At 40.4% G+C, this 19,177-nt stretch overlaps 1 protein-coding gene across 8 annotated transcripts in view; it reads right to left on the bottom strand.

Annotated features, from left to right (window-relative positions):
• The window catches only part of NAV3 (neuron navigator 3), a 441,074-nt gene that overhangs the window by 164,768 nt on the left and 257,129 nt on the right, over positions 1-19,177 (bottom strand). For 7 of the 8 annotated variants that reach the window (XM_083400914.1, XM_083400916.1, XM_083400917.1 and 4 more), the window contains 2 exons: positions 6,977-7,094; positions 6,313-6,365 (listed from right to left, as the gene is read on the bottom strand). In XM_083400914.1, the coding sequence (XP_083257040.1) occupies positions 6,313-6,365; positions 6,977-7,094 (171 nt within the window). Of the gene's footprint in view, positions 1-6,312; positions 6,556-6,976; positions 7,095-19,177 lie in introns of those variants that run through there. The other variant, XM_083400918.1, reaches the window with a different exon arrangement.

The raw sequence follows: 19,177 nt of genomic DNA, 5'->3' as shown, positions 1-19,177 counted from the left end.
ATTTCCTTTTAAAAAAAAAGTTGTACAACTATGACTAACCTAACTGCTAGCCTTGGCAACATCCCTTTAATAAGAAGCAGACTGGCTGCCTAGAGGCTTTGCTAGAACTTTTAACAATTTCCAGATTTTGAAATATTTCACAGAAAACTAAGATTCTAATTATTGACCATTTTAAAAATAAAGAATTTAAAAGTAATGTTGCATATTAAATTGCTCTATACATTTTTGTTTTCTCATTTCTCCCCCACTCCTCCAAACCCATTGCCTGAAAGCTATTAAATCAAAACAATTTCCCATTAAAATTTAACTGGGCCAAACTTAAGAGAAGATCGTTCACTTTCATGGGTGGTCACAATATTAATCACTTTTGGGGCATGCTACCTTTTACCATCCTGGTCTGTCTGCTGACTTATTCTGTGGTGATAAAAGCCAACAGCTTTTAATCTCTGATCTTAGCACTAGGACCCCACAGTCCTAAGACGAGATAAACCTATGTCTACTGTATTTTAGAGCAATCAGAGGCTTATCTCCAGATTCAGTGCTCTGGGGCTACAGTACTAAGATTGGACATAAGCCTGTGCCTGCTTATGATTGACAGGTGAGTATCCCACCCACCAGTCAAAAATGGGGCACAGGTAAGTTGTGGATGCAGCTCTTGGGCTGAAAAAGCTTCTCCAACACCTGCTGTTGAGAAATAAGTCCTATTACGTTAAATTGAGCTCACATACCTCTGGGTGGTGGGTATGGAATTGCAGCCTATAGGGACAGGCTACAGGCTACCCTTCCAGACATCCTTTTTATTGCACATTCATTATGATTTGTGCTCATTTTGGTATTAGGGCAGTCACATGCAATCCAGCTTTCAATACTCTTTGTGCCTGCAGAATGTTGAGGTAGTCATACTGCTTCATTTCCAATCAGTGCATATCCCATCACTTCCTGCTGAAATCCCTTAATTTTTAATACCAAAATTGTTCTGGACTGCAACAATGTTGTGGCACTGGAGAAGCATTGTAGAACCAGAGTCTACCACTAATGCACTGTATCAAGGACATATTGCAGAATACACCTGCAGTCTGGAGAGGCCCAGAATCATAGATAACATCCTTGGAGTTCTCTTTCTTTTACATATACAGCTTTACAATAGATGCTTTCTTTTCTTTCTTTCTTTTACAGGAAGGTCTGAAAAAGCAAACGAACTTGTTCTCCAAAGATTACTGAGTTCTACAAAGTATTTAAAAAGTTTTAAAAGTGGCAACCCACTAACTATACTGGTTAAACCCTTGCTTTATAAAATAAAAATAAAAATAGGTCTAATATTTTTAAGCCACCATCACATTCTATGGCACTGAATTCCATAAGCTAACTATGCACTGCGTGAAATAGTAATTTCTTTTTGTCTGTCCAGATTCAGAACAAACATACAATCAATATCATTGGGTATCCTGGTTTTAGTACAATGAAGAAAAAACCTTGTCTCCCCCCCCCCCACACACACACTCATCATGTTATAAGCCAGTTTCATGATCCTCTCAAAGGTCTTTCTTAATAAACTAAAAGCCATATAAGCTTCATCCTTCTGTCCTAAGCCCAATATCGTTTTAGCTGCTTTTCTTTTGTGAACCATTTCCAGACTGAGAAAGCCTTTTTGAGATAAGAGTGAATGAATCAACAAGTGCTGCTCTGAAAAGGAGACAAGGTTAAAAGACACATTGCAAGCCACCTGTCATGGATGCTTTGGTTGAGATTCCTGCATTGCAGGGGGTTAGACTAGATGGCTAGGTGACTGGGGGCAGCCGCCGAGACCACATAACACCGGTCTTGAAAGACCTACCTTGGCTCCCAGTACGTTTCCGAGCACAATTCAAAGTGTTGGTGCTGACCTTGAAAGCCCTCAGCCTAGTATAACTGAAGGAGCGTCTCCAACCCCATCGTTCTGCCCGGACGCTGAGGTCCAGCACCGAGGGCCTCCTGGCGGTTCCCTCATTGCGAGAAGCAAACTACAGGGAACCAGACAGAGGGCCTTCTCGGTGGTGGTGCCCGCCCTGTGGAACGCCCTCCCATCTGATGTCAAAGCGATAAACAAGTACCTGACATTCAGAAGACATCTTAAGGCAGCCCTGTTCAGGGAAGTTTTTAATGTGTGACATTTTAGTGTATTTTTGGTCTCTGTGGAAGCCGCCCAGAGTGGCTGGGGAAACCCAGCCAGATGGGCGGGGTACAAATAATAAATTATTATTATTCATGGTCCCTTCCAACTCTACAATTCTATAATTCTACAGACAAATTCCTCAAAAGTGCTTAAGAAACCGCTTCATGCCTTATAATTGGCAAGAGAAGCCCTGCTGCATAGGAGCAAACTCCAAGGAGTTTGCCTCTGCCAGCAAAATATCTGAAGGGGCCAGCTCCCACAAAGTTGGTGGCCATTGTCATTCAAGTGGTGTGTGCATGCCATATCTTGTGATCAATTGTGTGGGGCTGCTATTATCTCTCCCTCCCCACTATACCATTCAAGTTGGCACCCCTGCCCTGTTGGTTGTGTCAGCATTGGCCACTGCCCTGTTGGCCCTGTTGGCACTGATCCATAACAGGATCTTTTCACTAGTAGTTCTGTTTGTGGGTTGGCCTTCGCTGGTGAGGTGAATCTGCCTCCCCCATTATTGTTGTTCATTTAATAACTTTCCTCTTTATCCAGACTTGATGGTTGAAAGGCACTGTTCCTGGCAATCTTGAAAGTATTAGCGGTGAATGCTTTTCCAATTTTTTAACTGTTCAATAAAAGTCGGCTTTCTGAAAACTGTATTTATTTTCTTAAAAAATATGTATTTGCCACCCTGAGATCCTTTAAACTTAATAAAAACAACAACAACAATATACCTGAAACCACCATTTATGCATCCTCCTTTCCATTCGGGATAGGGGAGAAAAAAGCTTACCTTTAGTCAGGCAAAGAGAGAGAGAAAGAGAGAGGGAGATTGCAGCTTTCAGGTATCATCCAACTGGAGAGGATTCAACTACAACTGCAAGTCCCAGCATCCCCAACATGAAAATGATGCTGCACATGCTATTCCCACCAAGGGAGAAGGCCCTTAGTGAGCCTCCGCTTCATCGGGAACCATGTGACATAAGCACACTGAGGATGCTGGAATTTGTTGCCCCAGTCCGTTCCCCAGCAGAAAAAGGATGTTCTGTGCATGAGTCTCACAGAGAGGGAAGGCTCCTGGGGGCTCCCTTCACTGTGGGAGTTGCACTCTCCCGGGAACTGGCAAAGGTGGATGTAGGAGAGCAGAGCTTCTGGGGCGCTGCAGCAGGCACCACGGCTATGACATCCAATGGAAGGCCAGAGGTGAGGTGTGCTGGTTTTGGGGGGTTGCACAGGACACCAGTGAAATCTGAGATACCGAGGTCTGACACTAGGACTGGGAGAGCTGAACTGCTTTTGCCTTTATCCTGCTCTGAGGAACATTGCAGGGATAAGGACAGAAAGTAGCAGCAGATGAAGCTTGCAGGATCAGGGCAAGTTGGACCATACTACACATCTGGCCCTGTTCTCCCTGATCATTGTCTCAAATATTTGATCTAAGGTACTTCCATTTGAAATTGCATACAAGCTTTCCCAAAGGATCTGAATGCCCTTTCTCTCCTTCAGCTTCCCTTTAACCAGTTCCCTCTTGTTGGGGGAAATTCCCTGAAATTAAGCATGACTTTGTTGATCTCTCTAGGCCATGTTTACTTTATATGTTGACTTTGTCCATGTTGTGTTCACAGTTGCACATGTCTAGGCAAAAATCAAAGGTCCTTTACCCTTCTTGCCAACTCTGTAAGTAACCGTTAAAAAGCATTAAAATATTATCATACAAAGTCATGTTGTTTCTTTGTCACAATAAGAAGGTGTGTTTGCTTAGTCAATATGGAAATAATTGAAAGCTGCCCATTTTCACAACATCTCTTTTAGCTGTTTCTTTTCATTTTAAGATAGTTCTCCCTGTCTCTCTCACTCTCCCTTTATCTTCACATCATAACCACCCTGTGAGGTAGGCTTGAGAGACCACGACAAGACCATAATCACTCAGTGAGGTTCACAGATGATTGGGAATCAGAACCTGGGTCTCCATGGTTGTCTCACCATATGGAAATCCAAGACAGAGTGGTGAGGTGGGAAGAAGGGAAAATAATGGACATAGTTATTTTATATGTAGGAGCCTCACAGGGGTTCTCTTATTTCCCCACAAGGTTCTTCATCCTAGAGGCAGATTTGCTCATTGCAATATGCTTGGGGAGGGGGGGACACCTAGTCATTTATTTATTGCCTTCCTTTCACCAAAGAGTTCTATGACAGTTTACAAAAATATCACAGTTAAAACAGGTATAAATCATCATTTAGAAATATTTTTTTAAACCCACAAAACTGACTAGTAACAAACTTAACAAAGCAGAAGAGTACAGAAGAGCAATGCAGGAGAAGAGAAGACACTCACTTGAACAAAGGCCTGTATTGACCAATTGTTTAAAAAAGCACTCAGTGATGGTGTAAGGTGCATCATGAGAAGAATGTCATTTCACAAGCTGGGGGTCAACACAGAGAAGGCCCTTTCATGCATCATCAAACCACAGATGATGCATGAGATCTTATCCTGCAGATCTTATCACCCAAACAGGTTCAACGTGGAAGAAGGGGTTCACATACCTGGGATCCAAGCCATTTAAAGAATTATATGTCAGTGTTAACAGCTTAATTTCCACTTAGTAGTGATTTGGCAACCAATAAAGGTCTTTTTAGACTGTACATCCAGAAGCAGGCTCACTGCTGCATTCTGCCCTAGTTGCAGCTTCGAAACCCTCTTAAAGAGCAGCCCCATGTAAAGCCAAATGGCTATTTAGCAGCTTGTCTAGAAAGAGTCTTGCACTTCTTGGACGGAGGCATTGACCCACCCAGAGATAATTTTGTCCCTTGGAAGCTCTAGGACCACAGGGATGTCACATAAGCAAGATATCACGTGAAACTATGTGGAAGTAGTAATCTGAACCAACCAATACTCACACTGGCTTATGCCCCTAAGAGCTGCCTGGAATAGGTCAGATTACACTTAGGCTGCAATCTTATACACACTGGCCTGGGAATGTGCCACTGAACTCAGTGGAGCTGACTTCTGAGCAGACATGTACAGGAATTAGAAAATTATGGTCTTCCTTCTTGCCCCCTTCCTTACTGCCCTGTATCACTATTTCCTAGGCATTTCTTAATTTTAATGTAAGATGCCTGGTGCCATATAGGAGTGAACTTAACTGCAATGTTTATGTAATAAGATCCTGAATTTATCGTTTCACTGTTTGTTTTTGTTTCTTAATGGGCATACTGGCAGAAACACACAAAAGTTATTAGCTCAACTTGAATTAGCCGTCTTTCTCTCAAGGATGATCAACACCTGCTGCTTAGTTTTGCCCCAGCAAGCAGCTTGTCAATGAAGAGTTAATTTTAGCATCTGCAGCTTCCTGTGTCACACTGAATGTTAGCAGCCTCCTTTCTCAACTATCTAGCAGAGATATGATTAGCAGCTAAAACATACAGTGTCATTATGCCGCTAAGCAATTAGAACAATCCTATAGGAGTCTACAAATGTCATTAAAAAAACAAACAAGTGGGGAGAAAATTAACTGAGAGATCTGGGGAAAGGGAGATTACATGTGTTATTTCCACAACATTCTACAATGAATTCTCTTTATAGCCACAGACACTGCTAATCAATAAAGAGTACAAAATTTAAGTCCCACTTCTGGATGGGAAACTAATTGCCTTGGGATATATCCTGACTTTCAAGTACTTGCTGGTTTTAGCTCAGCCTCTTCCAGCAGAAGGTTACACATGTCTCAAGAGATACTTCTCAGACGATTTAACTGGACTTCATTGTGGACAAGCAGAGAGGCTATTTATATTCATTAAGAGTTGGCAAACGCCTTATTTCAAACCAGTAGTCCAGACACAAAGACTCCACTCAAAATTGGTTCTGCTATTTTCTGTCTTTAAAGCAGCTTTGGAATTGAAATTATCCATATAAATCTGAGTAACATAGAAATAAGTTGAAATAAATACATTCATAATTAATCTAATAGTCAATGCTAATGGTGTTTTTCAGCTCCCTTATACCCTGAACTTGCTTCTATCCAAAGATAACAAACCAAGACTATGTTTTCAAAAAGCCAAAGGAAATATGCATAGCATAATCAACATAAAGCAAAATGAATAGCCAGTAGTACACAATCCAGTAAAGCTCAGATGTTACATCATAACACAAAAATCTGATTTATTCTTACCATTTGAGACTGGCTTCGAGGACAGCCATTGATATCTTCAACCTTTTCATTTGCTGAAGGAAAACAGTGAGGGTTTAAAAAAAAAAGTCAGAGTAAACTATGTGACCACAAAGAAGAAAGTAAACAGACGTACAAGAATTTTGTAGATCCTGAACTTTGCTCTAAGCACACTGAAACCCTACACAGTAACAATCTGCCTTGTTAACAGCAGTTCCTTCCCCATGCACAAATCATGCAAAGGGGAAGTGCAAAAGGAGGTTGCTACCAATTCTCCAGCCCCTGCCAAATGACTGCTGACATGAAATCGTCCACAATTGTCTTTGTGGGATCAGGATACAGTTTCAAGGCATCTCAGAAAGTATAAACCACTCCAGCTAATAAAATGCACACATTGGAGACATATGGCTTAATGAAGCATTCATTTTAAACAATGCCAAGTGTGTGAAACAGTTTTCTGGCCCTTAAAAGAATGGTGGAGCAGACACAAACATATCTATCACACACACACACATACACATATATATAAAATCTAGGAGAAATTGGAGGCCAAGTCACGGCTCTCTATTTGGTACCCATCTTACAGTTAAGCTGGCTCTACTTCTATTGCCTTTTCCTTCCTAAGCCAGAAGTCAGATCATGCTGTGGCTCAGAGCACAGATCTTACCAATGATCTGGATGATTTCTGCTAGCAGAACTCCATCGGCAATGTCCTGTTGCAAGTCCTTGATCAGCCGCTTGTGGCCAGATTTTGCTAGATAGTGATTTGCCCAGTCAGTGTATATCTGCAGAATAGAGGGAGTGGGAGAAATGGGGAGAGAAAGAGAGACAATAAAAATTCTTAAGACAAATGTTGGCTTACAGATGAGCAGAGCTCTAAAGTACATTCCAGTTTAAGGAGTCAGAAGAAAAAAACAACCTTTAAAACCTTTTTAAAAATTCTGTCCCCGTGCCATTTTTTTTTTTTAACCATGAATGAATCATTTTATTGCACAATAAAATGCCACAGTCACTGTGACCAAGCAAAAGCCCCTTTAGGAATGCCAAGGAAACTTATGTCAAAATTTACTCTTAGTCTGATCTGATTCACTTAAATATACTTAGAATGAAAAGTATGCTGAGTGGTGCTGTTTTAAGCACTGTGGTGTATTTTCCCTGTGTCATTGTTTAATAGATCGATATATTCCCAGTACCTTCCTGCACTCCAGATGTATATTAATGCAATAAGTTATCATTACCACATGGTCTGTTTAGGCAACCAAGTCATCTTTAAGGAGACCTACCCCAACAACTTGGAAGAATTTACTGAAAGAGCCATGAGTACATAAAGAGTACACCTTATTAAGGAGCAAATGAAAAGGAAACGAAGGGCAAACTGTGTTGCATGTGTGCCCTTGGTACAAATTCATTGGGTTTGTCATTCGCAAACCTGTGGGTGACAATGTTTCTTGTTCACTGGATGCAACAGTCATACAATTGCTTGCTGCGGTGAGACAGTTTCATTTGTCCTGTCACCTTTGCTTAAATGTGCTGAAATGCCCATATAGGGCTGCAAAACCAACACGTACATAGAGGTCACATTGTTGAAAGAACTGCATATATTTTGAAAATATGCTGTGTTGACAGTTAAACCAAAGATGTCAACAGTGGAAGTCAGTTGTCAGGTTGGACAAGAGAGAGACTGAACAGGAAATGACAATGAGTGTCAATAGGCAAATGAGTAGGGGGTGATCCGGTTGACATTGTGTGCTTAGATTTTCAAAAAGGTTTTGAGTCCAAAGACTGCTGAATAAGGTTATCAGTTTCTGGACATCCCAACTTCACACGTTTTGAACTGGTGGCACTTGCCAAGGATAGAGATTTTAGAGTCATGGTAGACACTGCAACAAAAAATATTGACCTCTGTGGCAGGAGTGAAAACGGTTAAATCTATGTCAATAAGAAAGGGGTTGGAAATAAAGCTGCCAACTATTAGGCTGGTGGTAAATGAATCTACAGTGAGACTGCACTGGGAATATTGTGCTCAGTTCTGGTATCCACACTTCAAGATGACCATGAGGCTGGAATAACATTTTTCTGGGGGTACTCAAGTATACACAGTACCGGCACCTTTTTTCTAGAAGAACAGCATGGGTTAAAAACACTTATTGTAACAGCTTCACGGTGAGTATGTCCCCCTTTTTCTAGAAGAAAAGCACTGAATATAGGCAACATAGCAGATAGACAAACAAGCAGAATTTTTTTAAGACCACAGCTGCCACTTCTCCTCTTCTTTCTCAAAGTGTAGAAAATAATGTGCTGGGGACGTTATTCTTCTACCATGATTGATAGCCAAACAAAGGGTTTGCACCTCCAGACTAACTGGACTTTGACAAATTTATATTGCTTGCTTATATAATGTATATACCACTTCATATTTCAACAGAAACCTCTAAGGTAAAATTGGTATAATATAAATTCCACTTTCAAAATCCATAATACTGAACTGCGGAAGTTGCACAACTAAAACAAAAACAACAAAAACAACAAAAAACAAAATTTAAAAGAATAACCAGTTCAAAGTCTTGTTCTAGATAAGAACCCTTCCTTCAACTGTTTCTCTAATCCTCTTTCAAAGCCAGTGGGCAGCCAATGCATTGGGAACTCAGATTTCTGCCAGCAGGTGGCTCCCACTGAAGTCATGGGGGGGGGCGTGTTGCTGAGAGGAATTTGGAGTCAGCAGACACAGAAACAGTAGCCACACATTTAACTAATTAACTCAAAAGCACAGTAAATTCTCCAAAGAGGAATAGTCCCCAGGGAAGGATCTTGCAAGGAAAGAGCAGACAAAGATGAGTGCTGGATACTTCTTTTCTCACCAGCCATTCACAGAATGGAGCAATAGTCAAGGAAAGAGGTGTACAAAGTCGCAAAAAGTTCACGTGCCTAATACGTCAGTGCACACATCCTTTCTGCTTACTTTTATGCTTCACATATTCATTCCAGACATTTTCTTTTCTTAAAGTGTTTACAATATAAATATTATTTTCAGTTTTTAAAAGCACCTGTTTGCAGTTCTGCAATGCCTCTTGTGCATATTTCTAATGTTTTACCGCTGACTCCCCTTCCCTCTGTCATTTGCATTCCAGATGTGTGGTATTTGTTTAATCTGCATTTTCCATTATGAGCTTCTGTTTTAAAATAGAACTATCACAGCTACAACAGCTGATAATTATCTAATGCTTTTAAGCCGCACAGTTTTATGTTTCAATTTCCAGTTATGCTGTAGGAAGCAACAGGGCAAACCAAAGAGAGAGCATGGCTTTGTACATTCTTCCAGTCAGCTCTTGCACTATTCTATTTTGAAACAAATTCCTTGCAAGCCAGCACATAAATAAACTCAACTCTTCACTCCCACATCCAGCATGCAAACAACATAAAAAGGAAGCAAGTCAGCCATTTATTAGAGTCATTTTGATAGGGTGGCAATTCTTGTGAGAATTGTGAGAATCTTGTGAGAGACCATGTCTTGTCAGTAAAAGTAGGGAAGACATCGTCACATGCAAAACTTGTTGTCTTGTTTATTTGTTCATTCAGCTTTCAATTATTTTTCACTATTAGAAAGTTTACGCTGACAGACTGTGTCAAGCGTCACATCTAAATGAAAAACATGCAGAGCATTAGTCACTGCGCTCAACTTTGCTAATGCTTCCCAGTAACTGATCCCTGGAACAAACTGCAGACTTACTCATTTCCTTAAAAAGTTCCCTCTCTTTGCCCACTGTTTTGTTTTTTATATATAAAACAACTGCATTCAACACAAATTGGTTGCACTACATACCAGGAGCTGGAATCATCTGAGCCTTAACAGAACAATCTCAACAAGATGTAAAAGAATAAATTCTGCATCTGTGTGGTCCCAATGTGTGTGTGTGAAGGACAGCTTAACTGCTTGCAACATGAAACACTAGACAGGATAGGACAACTTGAGCAAGGAAGCAGCTTCCTTGTGTTATTATCTATCTATTCTTCATGTTAGTATTAGGATTCTTGAAGTACTTGTCATCAGACGAGCAAAGGAAATTATATTATACTTCATAATGCCCAAATATAGATATAAATTTCGCACATAGCAAAATTGAACAAGATTTGAAATAACACTTGGGGGGGGGGGATCCTTGAAGGCAAAGAAACAAAAATAAAAATAAAAAATAGAAGGATCCCAAGCGATGAACTTTATCTGCCAAAATATGGGCAATATCTACTTTGAGGGCTGCTGCATTAATGCATAGAGCACATATCCCTCTAAATTTATGTGGTGAACCACCCTGAGATCTGTGGATAAAGGGCAGTATAAAAATTTTAATGAATAAATAAACTGTTGATTTCTCAGTTGTTAAAAGTGATAATGGGATGCGGTTGGCGCTGTGGGTTAAACCACAGAGCCTAGGGCTTGCCGATCAGAAGGTCGGCGGTTCAAATCTCTATGACGGGGTGAGCTCCCGTTGCTCAGTCCCAGCTCCTGCCAACCTAGCAGTTCGAAAGCACGTCAAAGTTCAAGTAGATAAATAGGTACCGCTAGGGTGGGAAGGTAAACGCCGTTTCCGTGCACTGCTTTGGTTTGCCAGAAATGGCTTAGTAATGCTGGCCACATGACCTAGAAGCTGTATGCCGGCTCCCTTGGCCAATAAAGCGAGATGAGCGCTGCAACCCCAGAGTCATCCATGACTGGACCTAATGGTCAGGGATCCCTTTACCTTTACCTAAAAGCGATAATGATCTCTTAGAAAGTCATGATGTGATCCATAGAGCCTTAGGCAACACAGAGGATGTACCTGATGAATAATGGACCAGAAACCCTGTTCAGAAGTTGTTTCCATGTGCATAGAGCATTTGCTGGGCTGTCTGAAAGGGAGGCCTGCATTATTCTCATAGTTGCTGCTGTTAAATTTATTAGCCACGCTTCACCAGCAGGTTCCAGAGCGTGTTACAACATTTTAAAATCCAGCATGAAAAACAGTTAAATTACAAATTGCTGTCACAGGACTGAGCATACAGCTGCATACACACAGATAGGCATTCCATGTGGTCTCCAAGTCGATCATGCGAAGTTGCAGACTTCATGCAGCTGTGTGCATTTAAGTGCTTCTGCTAAAGCATGGGGTTTGGGACTGGGACCACTGTGGCCAGAATACTGGATTCAGGGCTCCTGCTTCCTTCTCTTTGCTTTTAGTGTATGCAGTGAAGCCATTTCTCAGGAGGGCTTCTTTCTCACTGGGGTGGGGGAACCTTAAGAGTGAGTGTGTGTGTGTGTGTTTGAGGTTATAGGTTTTGTACTTGTTCCCCATTTGTTTGATGAACTTAATAGCTCAAGATGGTACCAATCACCCCCCTGTAATTGAAAGGAATGATGCAATAGAGATATGCTCAGTATGTACAATAGTAGACTATATGCAGGGAGAGGTAAATGGTTACAGGCACACCGGTACAGCACACAGCACACCAGACAGCATAAAAAACCTGTGAGCTTAAATTTGAGTATTAAGCCAATGACAACACAAGAAAACCTCCACACTTTCTGATTTTTACAACAGCATCCATTCTTGGCTAATGCAAGGATAGCTTTCATGAGGCAAACTAGTTTATTGGGCTGTTACACCACTGTTCCAACATTGTACAGCCAAGTATAAGCTTCAGCCAGCTTCCAGAGCTACGTGAATACAAGAAAGTTGTTCATTTTCCACAGCGAGCAAAGCTTGGATCTCCTTTCTGTTCCATTAGCATTGGCAGCCAGCGAGAGGCTCGACAGACCTAGCTGCCAAGCACCTACCAACCTTTGGCTGCCTGATACTCTGACCCTTCCACAACCTCTGAGAGTCACATTCGTAAGAACACAGAGATGATTTCTCTCTCCCTCACACCCCAGCCATAAAGTTCAGGAAGCAAAGATACGTTACAGTCTCACAGCTGGCCTCTTCCACCTTATTTACAAGAGAGACCTGCCAAATCACAGTGGAATGGAAAGCTACCTGATGATACTACTCTGAAAAGCCCTCTTTGTTATACAGACTGGCTTCTGCTTATATCGTGCAGAAGTTTAAACATTTTTGTAGCACTTTTTGAGTCAATTCACATCAGGCAATATACTCATTTTCTTCCCATCTATCACAATGCCCTTCCCAGTGAAAGACTGGTACAAGCTCAGGGGACTCACATGCATTCTTGAAGTGAATTGATTAAAAAGGCAAGCTCTTAAATCCTTATGGGATTATTCAGACACTTCAAGTCAGTCTTTTATTATTGGAAACAAACATGCCAGTTTCTGTAGTGGTACACTGGTTTGAGCTTTCAGCTTGGGCAATATGGAGCCAAATCCCAGCTCAGTGCACTATACCTTTGGTGTCTACCTTAAAAATCTGAACACTGGGGATAATGGTGACTTATCTCTCAGAGGATTGTAACAACCATATAGTGCCTAGATTCCCAACTGGAAACCTCAGCTATCTGTGCAGTTCCCTCTCTGGTGAGGCCCAGAACTGCAGTTTGGAGCACCTCACTGGGCAGCACAGGAGTATTCTCCTGCTTAGGACTATAGCTGCCTCCTTAGGCAGACCACTAGGCCCTACTTGGCAGGAGGAGACATAAAAGAATTCCTGTTTGGGCTGAGACTTTGCCTAAGCAACTGCAGTCTACCTGGTTCTGGGGTATTTTCATGTATTCCACAGCTCTGACTCAAGCTTCCCCTTCCTTGATGAGGCCTGCAAGCCCACAATTCTGAAAGTCCAAGCCTTCTATTTCCCCATAACAGGCCTTCCTACAACAGCAATGGGAAAAGGACGGAGGAAAGAGTTGCTCCTTGAGCCGTCATTAGAAAGCTTTTACTAAAGACAAGTTTCCAGTGCCTTGTGGAATTATTGTTTGCCTGGTTGTCTGCAGTTTAGAAAGTAGTGATTAAAATCAGTGCAGTTTTGAAAAGTGCAGTCCACCTTCTTGATTCAAAATGATGTCCAACTGTAGCCAGACACAGATGAAAACTTGCTCCTTGATCTCTGAAAACATCATGCAAAATTTGGTCATAACATTTAAGAGATGCCTAAATGCATAGTAAAGATATAAGCAACTTTCCAAAATATAAGATAGATAGATAGATAGATAGATAGATAGATAGATAGATAGACAGATTAGATAGATAGATAGATGATAGATAGATAGATAGATAGATAGATAGATAGATAGATAGATAGATGATAGATAGATAGATGATAGATAGATAGATAGATATAGATAGATAGATAGATAGATAGATAGATAGATAGATAAATAGATAGATGATAGATAGATAGATAGATAGATAGATAGATAGATGATACACACACATATATACTTAAATTAGATTAAGTTTACAATCCTATGCACACTTACTCATGGAGCTTCCAGTAAAATATGCCTTGGTTGGGGCCACATATTAAAATAATAAAATCTCTAAGCAAAGAGCAAGTGTAAAGCTCTGAGCTCTGCTTAAGTGAAGCCTTGTACTGTATTATAAGATCAGATGCATCCCAGGTATATAGCTGCATAAACCAATTGCAGGAAACAGAAGGGGGGCTGTCTCACTTTTCATTCATCCTTAAGGATACACGAAAGCTTTTTGAGATGTTAAGCCAGCCACATAAGAGGGGGAAAGACACAGGCAGGCAACAAAATGTATCTGTTTCAAATTGTGACTCAGTTCATGTTATTTAACAGAATACTTTGTACCCTGTAATTCATAAACTCTGCTTTTCAAACGCTTGCTGAGCAAATGGCAAGTTCAGTGTGCCTTTTGCTCTCCAGTATTCACATTATGTAGGATCCCAGCAGTTCCACTTAAAATACAAGATAATTAAATAGATTCTCAGCAGTCGTGAGATTTTTTTTTTTAAAAAAAGTAAGTAGCTGAAATCTTCAGTGTAGCAATCATGAACAACCTTTGAAGTCCCTATCTTTCTCCAAGCCACAGGGAGAAAAGTACTGAATCATTTAAATCAATGAATGTTTTAAACTACCTGGCATCAAGGTTGTGTTAGGGCCACATGCAATGTTAGTCCTACTTCACAGGACCCTTTGAAACTGATGGACATGACAAACTTGCCAATTAATTTCAATGGGTCTACTCTGAGTACTACTAATATTGAATATAATCCTATAAACCTGGCCAGAATTTAACAATCACAACTACTAGCAGCAAGGCTGACATACCAGGGACCAAATTTTCTCAAATATACAGTATGAAAACAATGAGATCTCGGTGAATGCAATAATATTTATGGTAGCTTGCAGCTTTCCTTTTCATGAATTACTGACAGGCATTTAAGGATTTTTACAGCCAATATGCTATCAGTATATTTACAGCCAAACTACAGCCAAATAACACTATCTTGCTACATTTGTAGTACAGTAAGCCACCCCAAGAATGTTTATGCTGATGATGACACCTCTCAACCAAAATACAACATAAACAATGGCATTTAATAGGTGTTGTTGAGGATTTGCTACAGAGAAATATATCATAAAACTGGAGAGTAAGTACATCCATTTTGTAGAATGAATTCTTTATTCTGCTCTTCAGAGGATCTGCTCTTTGTAATCTATTCACCATTTTAGGATGACTCAGGTAACTGTCTGTCTTGCAGTTCCGACAGAACACCACAGGAAGGTGCTCAAACATCATGTTGCAACAGCAGAAAACAGCAGGCTTGACAGCTGATGCTTCCCAGCAGTGTGTTACTGCAAATAATCACTGTTCAGGCAGTGACACATCACACAACTGTTAATTGTGGTGTTGAGTGTCAGAAGAAAAAGAAAATGACACTAGCTGTCAAAATGATCCCAACCAGAGACAAGCATTGCTTAAACTGACTCATCATTCACCCAACCCCACAGATTAGCTTTAGATCTCAGTTCAGATCCAGTGGTCCCTCTGAACAATAACTATAGGAGGCTTCCAATAAAAACCTCCTCCTACTGATGTATATTATGTGCAGATTCACACTTAGTGGAAATCTGTGTTCGTCTCCATAAAGTGAGGCTTGGGCAATAGGTTGTTGATTTGTTAAATTAACAACAACAACAACAACAACAACAAATTTTATTTATACCCCACCCTCCCCAGTCAAGACCGGGCTCAGGGCGGCTAACACCAGGTATAAAAACAATTGATTAAAATACAACTTAAAAACAAGATTAAAATACAACACTAAAATGCAGCCTCATTTCAGTAGAAACTCAAATCAAATCAAGTGAAGGGGCAAAAATCTGTCGCAGGGGGTAACCATATGACCTGAATAACTTGTACCTTTGATTGTAATGGTAAGACCTAAACATGAGAAGTGACCAAACGTACAAGAGTCTAGAATACATGACATGATTTTTTTCTCTTTTTCTGAATGAGGAAGAGGAAGACTCACTAAGATGACAGAAACCCACTGCACAGCAACTTGGAACAGAGCTTTCATTGTGGCTGGCCCTGTTCTGTGTAACAATAGTCCCACTGAGATACCACAGGTCGCTTCTATCTATGCTTCCTGTAAACAATCGAAGGCATTTTTGCTTTGATCAGCTTTTCTTGTACTCAGCTCTGCTGCTCTTAAAAGGTTCTCTTTTACTGTTTGTAATGACACGTTAATGATAATGTTTAAGAACATGTCTACCAAATGCCTTGGGGCACATACATGGAAGGCAATTCACAAATTTATTTATTTATTGATTGATAGATAGATAGATAGATAGATAGATAGATGATAGATAGTTTCGTCATTGAGACATTCCAGCCAGACACTGTCTGAAGGGCAAAAAGAGAGAATTCTTCAAAAAACAGTAGCCCATAGGTCCCAAGGCACCTGAACTCAAGTCAGATTAATTGTCAGGGACCAGCACGGCTTCAAAAAGTGTGGGGTGGAGACAAGGGACCCGGGTAGTGACGCAGGTAAGGGGACTAGTGATTTATGGGGTGTCACACCACCTGCAAGGCAGGAACCATGGGCAATCCAAGGCAGAGGAAGGCACACAACATATAACAGAGGAAGAAAAGGGAGTTCAGGCAAGGGATGGGTCCATAGATTCCTCATCTTCCCCCACCTCACTGTCTCCTAGAACCAGGAGGGGGTTCGAAAGGGAAGAGCAATGGACGTCTGTGCAGAAGTCTCAGGTTGCAGGCACACAATTCATCAGAGGAGGAGATATAAACCAGGGGAGGGGCCCAACTGTTGATGCAACTGTTCCATAGGGCCCAGACCTATGGGCAGCTGCCTAGAAGATGGAAGCATGTTTATGTGTGTGTATCTGGAGCAATGTGGAAGCTGCTGTAAATTCTTCTCTTGCCAATAAAGTGCTAACTATTAGACATGTGTCTTCCTTATCTGGGATGAGCCATGACATTAATTAGCAATTGCAGTGGTCAGTTAACTGATGGAGAGAATGACTAAATCCAGTCCCTTCTTCCCACCACTTAAACAACTAACCCGTGATATTACATGCACACCCTGCCAGTTGAATCAGGTCAGAACTGCATGTCTAGCACCCGTTCTCCTCCAGCTAAGGTTATTGTACAGAAGCCTTTATGCCCCCACTATATTAGGGCAACGTTAAGTAAGACAGACATCCTTTCAGTTAATCTACTGTAGGGGAAAGTATTTGCTACACTGTTAGTCAAGACATAATAAAGCAAACCATAGTGTATAGTCTTGACAGGTGGGAAGAAAATAATCCAACTGAACAGCAAATGCTAAATACTTCATTGTACTGATGTTAGTGGACATGGCAGTTCGCAAACAAGGCTTACTCACATATGCCATATTTAATTACAAAACATGCCCACTGGGAAAGGTATGAAGTAAGTTAGTCCTCTGATGTTTGCTGCCAAGAGATGAAACTTTAATTCCTAGAACCTCTCAGCTAGGAAATGGTAAAGGATGTAACTTGGGAGGGAGCAGTGAATAGTTTCTTTTCTGGTGTGTCTGTTGTTAAGGGCCAAAAAAAAAAAAAAAAGGGAGGGGTAGCAGCAAAGTTTGTGAAAGAAAGCAATTGTGAAGGTGGGGGGAAGGATGTCCACCAGGCTACAGGTCAATGGAACTTAGTATGAGCGTCAGAGCACTCAGCAATGAACTAGAGCAGAAAACCAATTCAATTTGTATACCTGTGGCTGGTGTGTGTGTGTGTTACAATTAGGGATGGAAATTTAGTTCAGCTCACATTTTAATGTGAACTTACCTACTTTACACTTCCTAAAACAAAATGCTGCTGTTGTTGTTTAGTCATTTAGTCATCTCCGACTCTTCATGACCCCATGGACCAGAGCACGCTAGCATGCTGCTATCCGTCAAAATTTACACATTTCCAAATTTTGTGATGCTATATTTTGGGTATCCGATCTAACGTTTAAAATTCATCTGTCTCTCTTTGACCCCTCCTTCCCTTACATTCTGCAATTTACATCTCTTTCTTTCTTCTGTGGTTTTGTACTGAAACAAATCCAGACACAGATACTTTTAAAGCGATGCTTCCCCAACAATATTAACAGGTCGGGTTAACCTCAACCAGATTAATTCTTATTTAGTTTGAAAATCTAATTAGCTTTTTGTTGGAGTTGAGGCAACAACTGTCTAAACTTATTTTAACACAAATGTGGTAACCATTTAATTACCAAACAGTTCACATATAAATACAAGCTGCCCACTTTCATGGCATACAATTTTGCTTTCCTAAATAAAACAGATGTTTGCTAATTCACTGTGTCCATTTTTTTTTTTACTGTGATTATGAGGGATCCACAGCTGGCCTTCAGCAACTGTTCAATAAATGGTTCCTTGTTTGGATTTTTAGAAAACATATTATACTACACCAAATTGTGGTGTGTTTACTTTGTTTGATGTACTAAAGAAATAATGACCTAAGAAGTAGGCCAACACTTAAGGCAATTCATTACCTTTGAATTCAATTCCGCAGACACAAACAAAGCACAACATTAGTAATGTGGTCTTACTGGTATTTATATTAAAATCCACACATTTACCTTGCAGTATGCTTGTTGACTCTAGTAGTGCTTTAATTTATATGGGTAAGTGGATTGAAAAAATTATCGTATGTACTTGTAGGCTTGCAGCCTGATTCTGAAATTATTTTGATGACACATTTTCAATTCTTAATGAGTAAAGCTAACTTACTCAAGAATCTAGGGCACTACTGAATAACTATTTTGCTTACCAAAGCCACCTCCTTTTCTATATGCACCTCTTTTAGTGTTAGACCACACCATGCTTTCCCCCAAGAAGCTACATTTCTCTAAATCATTTTAATCATCATCAAACATCAGTATATTAAACATTAGATTCAAGGTGCATTTTGCTCTATTTTTTAAAAATTCCAGTTTAATCATTCTATAGACTCAATTGGGTCTAGTGGCTAGGTTGTTGGATAGAGACACCTAGGATCAATTCTATCTCACCCTTTCAAGACTCCCTAGGCAGATGCACAAATGTTGGACAAGGTCTGGGGAGACCTGGGTTCAAATTGCCATTCAATGATGTAGTTCACTGACAGACCTTGAGCAAACCGCCAACTGTCAACTTAACCTACTTTGCATGTTTGTTATGAGGAGAAAATGAGGAAGAGGATCATGTACATGACCTTGGTCTCCAGGGAGAAAAGGTGGCATATACACATAATAAATAAATTGCACATCACTATTGACAAATAACCTTATTGTTTAAGTACTTTGAATACTAACATCATTTTCATCACATCAAGTCAAAGCCAAATTAATTCAATTGGGCACTTTAACATTGGCTTAAAAAATCAATATAAGGTAAAATATATAGGTTTTAAATGGTTTGTAAATTGCCGGTAGGTGGGA

This window comes from Podarcis tiliguerta, assembly GCF_965153285.1.
Source record: "Podarcis tiliguerta genome assembly, chromosome: 10".
In the NCBI taxonomy this organism is placed as follows: Eukaryota; Metazoa; Chordata; class Lepidosauria; order Squamata; family Lacertidae; genus Podarcis; species Podarcis tiliguerta.
The sequence above is the reverse complement of the archived record's forward strand: the minus strand, read 5'-3'. Positions and strand labels throughout refer to the sequence as shown.